At 35.4% G+C, this 11,242-nt stretch overlaps 1 protein-coding gene and 1 long non-coding RNA gene across 2 annotated transcripts; one reads left to right on the forward strand and one right to left on the reverse strand.

Moving 5' to 3' along the window:
• Nucleotides 1-1,903: 1,903 nt before the first annotated feature.
• Nucleotides 1,904-6,906, forward strand: LOC105119152 (helicase SEN1-like). Its single transcript, XM_011017260.1, is given in 11 exon segments — nucleotides 1,904-2,108; nucleotides 2,623-2,918; nucleotides 2,920-3,136; nucleotides 3,268-3,838; nucleotides 3,944-4,395; nucleotides 4,496-4,820; nucleotides 4,900-5,158; nucleotides 5,266-5,482; nucleotides 6,028-6,398; nucleotides 6,479-6,625; nucleotides 6,730-6,906. Coding segments are annotated over 11 exon segments (3,000 nt in total). The 5' UTR covers nucleotides 1,904-1,991; the 3' UTR covers nucleotides 6,758-6,906.
• A 626-nt stretch (nucleotides 6,907-7,532) lies between these two features.
• LOC105119153 (uncharacterized) lies at nucleotides 7,533-10,684 on the reverse strand. The gene is made up of 3 exons (XR_841087.1): nucleotides 10,566-10,684; nucleotides 9,359-10,467; nucleotides 7,533-7,944 (listed from the first exon to the last, which is right to left on the reverse strand). It is a non-coding gene; the product is annotated as an uncharacterized LOC105119153 (long non-coding RNA).
• Nucleotides 10,685-11,242: the final 558 nt, after the last annotated feature.

The following is an 11,242-nucleotide window of genomic DNA, read 5'->3' on the forward strand; positions in this document are numbered from 1 at the left end:
GCAACACATGGGTTGCAACTTTTTTGTCAATAAATGATGTAACTATCATTATAATCTTTTGACAATAATAACTCTATTTTTTAAGGTAAACTACACATGCTCTATCGTTATTGCACGTTAATGGCAACAATCCTATCATTACCGGAACTAGCAAGGAGCCTCCATGCTGTCGTTGGAAATTAAACAGAGAATAAGATGAACTGCAGACACAAATGCACTGAAGGGTATGCATCTTTCTATTTTCCCTCTTCAGATATTATAGAGTGGGAGTTGTACAGCAGCAGTAGCTTGAGTTGGCTTCAGCATTAGGAAGCCATTGTTAAACATGCGTGTTCTTTTTCCTGTTTTGAGGAATAAGGGCAGGTCTCAAGCCTGTGACCTCTCTCCTCCCTCCTTCTGTGCATTGAAATGGATGTTTATGGATACTTTGTCATTTATAAATTGGCAGGGATTTGGTTGATCCAATGAGATGTTCAATAAGTTCTGGTGCTGGTCTCGAGAGTAGTAATCCTTAAACGATCCTGCACAACTGCTGTCACAACCATTAGCTTCACTTGTTATCAGGGATGAATCAGAAGCACCAGCAACAACTAGTAGGTATGCAACACTAAAGCTATGAATAATTTGTTTCACAATAGAAAGGTCAAATTTTATGTTGTCTTAGCTTCGACCTACCACTCTATCAGTAGTATTCTTCGAATCACCAATTCTTGTATGATGTTCATGAGTATCAGACAGCCCTGGAGGTCTAAGAAAGATGGATTTAGCAGTGGAACAAGGGGATCAAAACCTAGGTGGTCAAGGCCAAATAATAATTAATGTGGTAAGGACATCTTTAGTACTCTTGTTAAAATATTTTTGGAATAATCTCCCTTGCTCTAATGTATGAAAACAAAAATTAAGATGAAAATTTCTACAAGTTCTTGAATGGAAGTTGCAGCTGTCTGACTGAAGAATGTAGTGCTCCCTACTTGTTGCATAGCTGTATATTTGTTTAACTATGTCAACCTATGCTAAGTCTAATAATGTTGCAAAAGGGTTGTAAAATTTAAAGAAGATATTTTTCCTTTCTAGTTTCAGACATTAATTCAACGTTAATGTTTTTATTTTAGATGAGCTAAAGAGGAGAAATATGAAGTGGAAATCAAAGATAAGATGATGATCATCTCCTATATAGGGAGGTTAAACTCGGGACGAGTTTCGTATAAAATAACGGAGAAGTTGTCTCACTAACTGGTTAAAATCCGTTGATATATATATTTCAAAACTACATCAAAATTCTTCTACATGCACGTTATTTCATTAGGTACCAAAAACGTTGTACGGCAAACTATTTTTTGCCTCCATAGCTTTTCCAACATTAATCTTATATTTTCTAAAATCTTTCAACTTTACCACCGATAATTAAATAGCTAACAAAATGTTGGAACCGGCCCATATGAAGCGAGGGATCACTTTGACAAACTAAACAAATTCAAAGGTTGCAACAAGTTTCACTGCATTCAAAGATTCTTGGCGCACAAACCATATACATATAGAACAAAAATTAAAGAGAAGGGGAAGGGATATTGCTTGAAAGAATCTTGTTTGAGCAGAAGGGTTTAGTTAGAAAACGTTTAAAAGACAGAGATTATGCTAGGAATTCTGAACTACAGGGATAGGTATGGAGCATTTGTGAATCTGAAGTTATTCTTTTCTCTGTATCCCTGGCAAAGTCCATATACGAGGAAGAAAGACTTCAATATAAAAGTTGGAAACGATAGTTGACATGAAGTCTATGAAAGGAATACATTTTAAATGTACCAAGCTTTTCTTGTTTCCAAGGAAAAGCACGGCATATACTTTTCTTTCACTAGCAGAAGTGCTCAAGACATTAACTGTTCTGAGTTTGCTATGGTATAGGTGAGTTTGTGCTTCATTTTGCAACTCATAATAACCATATAATGTTGTTGTGTTTTTTGAGAAGCTGATGAATATGTAACAGGAAAGCCATGGACAAGAGAACTGATCATGTGAAGTGGGAAAAGGTCAAGGGTAGAGGGTTACTAGATTTAGTGTTTTCTTGGTCTATTCAAGATGTGCTCAATGAGGATCTTTACAAAGACCAGGTTTGTTAATTTGCAATAACATTATCTTGGAAAATCATGATCTTATTCCATGTTTTGTTAAGTTCTTCATAGTTTTTTTTAGAAGGAAAAGATAGCTTGAAACTAAATAGAATAAGTTGAAAAACTAAGATGTAGAAGAGTTTCAACTTCTTTTATTAAATTGAAAATTTATTGTTGTTAATGATTAATTATTTGTCATTGATGTTTTATTACTTATCTTTTGGTGGAGATGAATTGATGTTTAAAAAATCTTATTGAAAAATAATTTCCAATAAAGTCTTAACTAAATTAAGTTTAACCATTTTAATTTGTCCCTTGGAACAAATTTTCTAACATGATGTTCTTTTAAGAGCTTTTGGATTTAAATTTCTGTCAAAACCAGTTAGTTTTTCTACTGCAAGATTTTCTTCAAAAGTTCGGCAAATTAAGCTCTTGAAAATTCATACCAAGATTTCCTGCTAGCCAGATTACATGCATGAGAATGATTCTGAACTCTGATATTGTCCCCTAATAGGTGGAGAAGATCCCAAACTCTTTCAAGTCAACAGCTCCTTACATGAAAGCATTCATTCCACCCCTACATGTGGAAACACATGCTGATTTGCTTTCAAGTACAGAATCACTGGCTGAAGCACCAACTTGTAGAATACTGTGTGTTAGAAAATCTAAGGATTATAAGCCACCTAAGGACTTGTTTTACGAAATTTCGGTGGAAGAAACCACAGTTGGATATGTACCTTGGGTCGGGGATCTTATAGCCCTGACATATGTGCAACTGAAGTGCATTGATGATTTAAGGAAGACCCAGCAATGCTTTCGTTCATGCCGTGGAAGGGGGAAATCGTTTGACACCCTCGATTCTGTCTTCGAAGCCCATAGTGGATGAAGAAGGCTTGAACAAGGGAACACTCTTTGCTGTTCATTTGATAAATCTGACGACAAATTTGCGAATATGGAGATCGTTGCACTTGGAACTCGAAGGGAGGAACATGAACGTTATTAAGAAAGTGCTGCAAAAAAATTTCAATGTAAGAACTATGATTCTGGTTTCTTGATTCAGCATCTCATTTTTGTAATCCCAGCTTTGAAGATGGAAAATTTGTTTGTTGTATTCATTTCTTTATTGAGCTTGACTGCATTTATAACTGATCTCATGCAGGATGGTGGAAATTGTTCTATTTGCTCTTCTAGTAAAATTAGTGATGCTGCCTCTGCCTGCATAAGGGATGCATTACAGACTTTTAATTTAAACAGCTCACAAGAAGCTGCGGTTTTAAGCTGTATTCACACAGCCAGATGCTGTCACCATTATTCTGTCAAATTATTAAAGGGTCCTCCAGGAACTGGGAAAACAAAGACAGCTAGTTGCTTATTACACTCACTATTAAGAATGAAATGCAGAACACTTACATGTGCTCCAACTAACATTGCAGTGTTAGAAGTTGCAGCTCGTGTCGTGAGTACAGTTGCCGATGTAGTTGGATATGAAACATATGGCATGGGAGACATAATTCTGTTAGGGAATTGGGAGAGAATGAAGGTTGATGGTGATCAGAATGACCTTCTTCATGTATTTCTTGATCATCGTGCTGATATACTTGCGAAGAGCTTTGATACATCAACTGGCTGGAAACACAGTTTAGCTACATTGATAAGTTTACTTGAAGACTCTGAAGCGCAATACCATTTGTACTTGCAGGATAACATGGGAAAGGAAGGACTTTTGACTTGTGATCGATTCGTATGGGAAAGATTTAATTTCTCCGGAAAGCAATTAAAGTTCTGTATTGTGAATTTGTATACACACTTACCGACTTCTTTGATTTCATTAGAAGTGATGAGGATCATGACCAGGGCTCTTGATTTGATGACATCACTTGAAACCTTGTTGCTTAGTCTCAGTGCTGCCAATGAAGGTTTAAAGCAGATTCCAGGGGAAAATGAAGATGAAGAAAGAAGACTTCATGATCGTATAAAGTTGAGAAATGAAAAAAGGGAATGCCTCAATACTCTACGCTTACTTTCTCTAAAATTTCAGGTTCCAGAATTCGCTGATAAAAATTCTATTGAGAAATTCTGCTTATCAAATGCATGCCTGCTTTTCTGTACCGTGTCAGGCTCTGCCAGGCTGCATAGTATAAGAATGGCACCTCTGCACTGCTTGGTGATTGACGAAGCTGCTCAGCTCAAAGAATGTGAATCAACAATCCCCTTACAACTCTCCGGCCTTCACCATGCTATTCTCATAGGAGATGAACGGCAATTGCCTGCCATCGTTAATAGCAAGGTTTGGATTTTCCTGAATGGTTCTATTCCTCTATCTTTTGATGCCACCAAAACCTTTTACTTTTTCATACCATAACATGTTTAAAATGCACCACTATTAGATTTCAGAGAAGGCTGGTTTTGGTAGAAGTTTGTTTGAGAGGCTCGTAAAGCTGGGATGCAAGAGCCATCTTCTAAACATTCAATATCGAATGCATCCATCAATAAGCTTATTTCCGAATACGGAGTTCTATGGAAGGCAGGTTTTGGATGCGCCGAACGTCAAAGAAACTGGCTACAGGAGACGGTTCCTCCAAGGAAACATGTTCGAATCCTACTCTTTCATAAATATAGCCCATGGAAAAGAGGAAGTTGTTGAGAAACAGAGTTTCAAAAATACAGTCGAGGCTGCTGCTGCTGCTGATATAGTTGGGAGACTTTTCAAAGGTTCTATTTAGAAATATCAGATGTTTCTGATATATCTATAGATTTACAGAATTCTTTTGACTTCATGTTGATGTTACAGATATTAATGGCACTGGGAAGAAGGTTAGCATAGGTATCATATCACCATACCAGGCTCAAGTTCATGCAATTCAAGAGAAGATTGGGAAATTCATTTCAGACTCTGACAGTGCCTTTTCTGTAAGTGTTGGCACGGTTGATGGTTTTCAGGGTGGAGAGGAGGATCTGATAATTATCTCTACTGTTCGAAGCAATGAGAACGGATCGGTGGGTTTTGTTTCGAATCCTCAACGAACAAATGTGGCGCTGACTCGTGCAAGGTACTAAATAAGAATAGAGGAAACATCAGCAGCTCTAAAGTTTCGTTTCCTGTTTTCTTTTTTGTCTCTCCATTCCTATTTGAACTTGTATATTTTCTGGTGTGGAGGTTTTGCCTCTGGATTTTAGGAAATGAAGCAACTTTAGTTAAGAGCGGCTCTATTTGGAAGAAGATAGTCAACGATGCGAAGCATCGGCAATGCTTCTATAACGCTGAAGAGGATGAGAGTTTGGCTCAGGCTATTACAGAAAGCTTGATCGAGCATGGCCGACTTGATGTTCTACTACAAACTCACTCCCCATTGTTCCGGAATGCAAGATGGATGGTAAGCTTATTAGTTCTTAGCAAGTCTTGAATATTTTTTTAAAAAATATTTGATGGAAATTCCGACCGGTGATGTTTTAATAGTTGTCTATTGAAGGTTAAATATATTGATATAATATTTAACGTGATTCGGTAAATAGTCTATATTTACGGGAGAAGTCATTTGATTATATAAGGAGACAACAAGAATTACAACAATAAAAGAAAAAAAAAAGAATCATTTACTCTTTACAATTCTCAACCTTTCTCTTTTCTTTTGTTATAGTAATGCAATGACAACATTATTTATTGTCTTTTAACAGCTCACTCTCTTATATATTTCTCACATATTTGACTCTAAATACTCTTTTATTTTGTTCTTTAACTTATATCTTTATTTATAAATATAAATGGTTAAACAATTCGGTCATAAATTATAACATTAATAGCTGTAGTATATTAATTACATCATTTTATCAGTAGTTGGTGCAATTTATTTGATAACGCCCACATTAATGTCATGCTCCGGTGCCAAGTATTAATTAGCTTTTCTTCTCTTTAATACAGATTTTTTTCAGTGATGATTTCCGGAGATCCATGGCGAGAGTTAGGAATGTCAGAATCTGTAAGGAAGTGCTTTCCCTATTAGCCAAGCTTTCAAATGGTTGGCGTCAGCATCAGTCTCGCAAGAAGAGAAGCCTAATGGTTCACAATGGCATTTCTTTTCCACTGATAGAGCAGTATAATGTCAGTGCACAGCTAAATATGATCTGGACTGTGGACATTCTGCAGGAAAACTCATTCTGCATTCAAGTTTTGAAGGTTTGGGATATTTTACCATCACCTAATATACCAAAACTAGCAACGAGTCTCGACACCTTATTTCGGAATTACACGAAGGAGCAGATGAATCGCTGCTTATACAAATGCATGGAGGGGTAAGTTAACTGCAAGAATTTCATGGTATTTTTCCTTAGGATTCAAAATGTTGCTCATCACTTTTCCATTTCTGCTGCAGGAATTTGATTGTTCCAATGAGATGGACAGTGAACACGTGTAGTGACCGTCAGGGCAGCTGCGGTGGAGCCGATGCTGTGCAGCTGCGGAAATCACTTGCATCACTCTGTCTAGAGGATGAACCAAGCACAGCGGGTAAAGCTGCCAGGTATGCTACAGTTCTAGCTGGTGCCACCTTAGAATTTATCTCTGCCTTAATGGTTTTTGCAGGAAATCGCATCTAACATTAGTTTTTATGCTGACTGTGATCAGAAAACAACGAAGCATCAAAAGGGATTAGCCAAGAACCAGCTTACAACTCCAATCCAAAGAAATAGAAGTTCTTGAAGGGCAAGGACAATGATGCCTCTTTTACATTTCCAGCTTCTAGCCAGAGAATTTCTCTCTTGGCCTTTGAAACTCATGAATGTAACATTACAGTAATTTCTGATATTAGATTTCTTCAACTAATAATATTATTAATAATTACAATAATAAAGTTTTTATTTCTTATGGATGAAGTTCCATTTCCTCATGTGTTCTGGCAACTAATGGCACCATACCACTCATTTTTTTCTTGTAAAAAACATAGTTATTAAAACCCAACTCGGCCTAATAGATTGACCTTGCAAGTTTGAGATTCAAAATCTAACCCAAGTTAGGTTTTATTTGAATAGATAATGAGTTACATTTCAATCATAGTGATATTAACTCGGCTAAACTTAAATAATCCAATATGTTGACCTGTTACTTGATTGATTCGAAGCAACTCGGTCCAAATCCAGTCAAGTCAATATTATGGAATCTTTTTCTTTGAAAAAAAAAAATTAAAACATCATCATTTTGAAAAAATTAATAAATTCAGATTGACATGGTAATTCATGGGTTGACCAGTGATCTACTTGCCGTTGCCCAATTCAGATTAACATGATGATTCATGGGTTGTCCCGTAATCTACTTATCCAGCCCTAAATCAAATCAGACCTGGACAACTATGATCAAAAGTAATTCTTAATTTGAATGAAAGATTATTTCAGCTATTCAGATATGATAATGATGTTATATGTAGAAGCTCAAGCTTTGAAAAACAAAAAAGAGTAGAGAATAAGAGATCACTAACTAATCTTCAAAAATTTATGATTTAAGTAGCATGGAAATCAACCAGCAATTGCACCGTACCAAAAGCTGTGCCTTCTGTCATCTGCCTTACTCTTCTAACTAATCTTCATACCTAGTTTGATGGTAGATTATTGATGCTTATTCTGATGCAAAAGTGTGCAATCTGCATTTACCACCATATTCAGATTTATTTATTTACAATTACCTCCTTTAGCCCTTTGTTTCCCATCACCATCTTTCCATAAGCTCTCCATTCCTCCCCTCCCAAACTAATGGCTTTGCTCCATGGTGATTATTGATTGCCCCAAGATAAAGGAAACTGTGGTTTTATTTACTCTCTTTTGCTCTTCTGAGTCTTAGATTCAACCCCTGAGGACAAAGTATGCCATGCAATGAGCGGCAAATATATTCAATTAGAAAACCCAATTCTATAACTGAAAGGAATAAATAGAAACGAAGACAATCACTTCATGACAATTGACTTGTAGGGACAAGATTTGAATCCAATACTTTAGTAGAAAATTTGAAAGTACAAAAACACTCCCCAAAGTGTTTTTTGTCATGTCCATAATGCCTGTCCCAAAATATTACTATTTTGAAGAGTCAAGCATTAATATTATCATGACTGTCCCAAATTTACCCTATATATGTCGTTCTCTAAGAGTTAAATGCAGAAAGCAATAGCTGCAAATTGGACTTTAATATCCTCAAGAAGACTTCATGGGAGCATATCATATGTGTTCAACTAATGGACGGTGTTTTCCAAGTCTGAACAGGGGCTATCACAATCCAATAAATGCAAAAATAGGAATATACCAGAGATATAACCTCATCATAAACTGGAATTTGGTTGCGCCCGAAATCTAGGGTAGGTAAAAGTAGTCTCCCTTAACATGTACAAATTGATTAAATAGTTGGTGAATCATATTACAGAAGATATATTAACAGATACTCCATAGAGATGATTTTCATTACTAGTGTTAAAGAACTATCTCAACTCAATAGCTTAAACTTTTAGATAAAGTATCAGGATATAATTTATATTATTCTCTGATACACCCTCTCAAGTAAAAGCTCTTTAGATTTGAAACTTGCACAGGTTTACGTTATCTTATACTAAATTTTTTTATAAAATAAATAGGGATGGGTCTACATTACCTTGTGCTAAATTTTTTTATAAAATAAATAAGGATGGTGAGATTCAAACTTGTGGTCGCTTAGTCATCAAAACTCTGATATCATATCAAAGAACTATCTCAATCCAATAGCCTAAACTTTTAGATAAAGTTTCAGAATATAATTTATATTATTCTCTAACAATTGAGTTTCTCAAACATGAGGAAAACCATGATCTCAGAAATGGTCATCTAAAACAGTTCAAGAGTTTGACAAATAACTTCCGCAAAAACATAAGCAACAAGACATCTCATTTTGATTTCATGAAATCAGAAAACTGATCTTTATGTCATAAAGGCCATAAAAATATCATATTTCTGTAATGGTCCATGTATAAAAATTCATAGACCAGGATATCTACAATTTTCTTTTGAGAACATTTGTCAAGTGATGAGGGCATGAAAACATCAGAAACTTACAAGGAATTTCACTTGAATTCTTGGGGGAACAGCTATCTTTAAGATGGAGATGATAAAACATAAAGTCAGGCCAGTTGTAACTGGTTATGATTTATGAATAGGTGGACATTAAAAATAAATGTTGAGGATTTGCACATTTGGAAAGGACAAAAACTAAATTACCATGAAAAAAAATCAGAATAGCTTACATCGGCATCAAAAATAACTTTCCTTCTAGCTTGCTTCATGGACAAACCTCCTTTCTCAACAGCTATTGTTTCTTTCTACTCTTTACTTTTTGAATTTCCTGACAGTGTATTCATCTTTCTTGAAGCTCTCAACATTGCCTCTGCTATATCAAGAGTTGTGCCTGAATTTCTCTTCGGTTTACCTTCAACTGATTTCAACCTTTTGGCTTTGTACCTCACTGAATGTCCAGAGACTGATTTCTGTATCGGTATATTTATCAGATTTGTCACAGAGGCAGTGCTTTTCCTATGTCCAGAATCAATGAGATTAGCATCCAATGTCTCTGTTTCTTCCATGGATGGACTAATGATATTTGCTTCCGCACCTGACCGCATGCTGGAAAACACAGAGTTTTCCACGAGACATTTATCAGATTGATTTAAAATATCAGAATCTCCCCGAGTCGGAGATCTAGAAAGAGACGGCCCTGGTGTAGTATTATTTTCAATGCATCTTAGCATAACCTGAGGGCCTTGAGGCAAAGATGGCATTGAGAAATCACTTCTCTTCAGTCCATCCTGGTTTCCCTCATTTTCCCTTTTCTTTTACTTTGAACTCGAGATCACTTCTAAGGATACAGCCAGTACCACACCTGAAGTTCTAACAGACAGTGTCTGGTCAAAGTTTGATTTAGTGATATTGCCCACATTATAATCCGTGAGTGCTGAGCATTCCCCCGATGCATCATTCTTGAAGCTGATTCTTTCTAAACTACTTGACCTTTTAGCCATCAACTTTCCAAAGGACCTGGTCTTGCTTTTCTTGCTGCCTATCTTTTCAGAAGATAGTGCCACATCCACATGGTGACCAGAAGGTTTTGCTGGTACCACCACACTATCTTTCACCCAACTTACATCATTTACACGACATCTCGATAGTGGTGAAAGATTCTTTGAGTCATCATTCTTCAAATTATTAACACCATCATCTACTGGCAATGATAAGAAAATAGGCCGGCATTCATTTTGAGACACCGGAGGCTCTGCCGCGTTTCACAGTTACTATTCAGAAACTTGGTTCCACATTCTTCCCAATCAGGAGGAAAGCCGAAACAGAAATGCCGAAAGACCTGTTGCAACATACACATTAACCTAACTTAAAGTACGATATGATGTCGAAAAACAAATAATATTAATAAACTCGAAGTAAAATAAGCAAAAAAAAAACCTGAGAGGAAAACCCATTTTCAACAGTGAGTGTCCTGTTGTTAAGTAACCTTGGAGAAGAACATTGACGCCATCAGCTGTCTGAAGAGTGAAGAGTGAAAACATCGTATCATTTGGTAATTGCTGCTGAGTGAAACACACGAACAGGTTTTTTCCTGAAATTTTTAATAATTAAAAAATTATTATTATTTACAAAGAAATCAAAGATTAAAATACGAGAGAAGTGAAGTGACTGTTGAGAAAGAAGAAAGAGAATTAGGAGACATTATTAAAATCGAATTGGGGTTTCTTTTGATCACAATTATTAAAAACGCTGTCGTATAAAGGATAGGTAGACACCGCTTGTTTGTTTTTGCGGTAACGCTTCCGAAAAAAATTAAGTTCTTTTTTGCTTTAATTATTTTTTTATATTTTTATATTTTTTTGATTTGTTAATATTAAAAAATAAAAAATATTTATTATTTTAATATATTTTAAAACAACAAACAATTTAAAAAATAACTATTTAACAATTTCTAAATAAATCACGAGTACCTAAACAAAAAATATTTCTCAACTTGATTTGATTATTAAACCCAATCTAACTGGACTTAAATTTAATTTTAATTTAAATATATTTTATTATTAATCTAATTAAATTTAAGATCTAAGTTAATTCATTAATCTATTAAAATTATT

The sequence above is a fragment of the Populus euphratica genome, unplaced genomic scaffold (assembly GCF_000495115.2).
Source record: "Populus euphratica unplaced genomic scaffold, PopEup_1.0 scaffold2596.1, whole genome shotgun sequence".
NCBI classification, from domain to species: Eukaryota; Viridiplantae; Streptophyta; class Magnoliopsida; order Malpighiales; family Salicaceae; genus Populus; species Populus euphratica.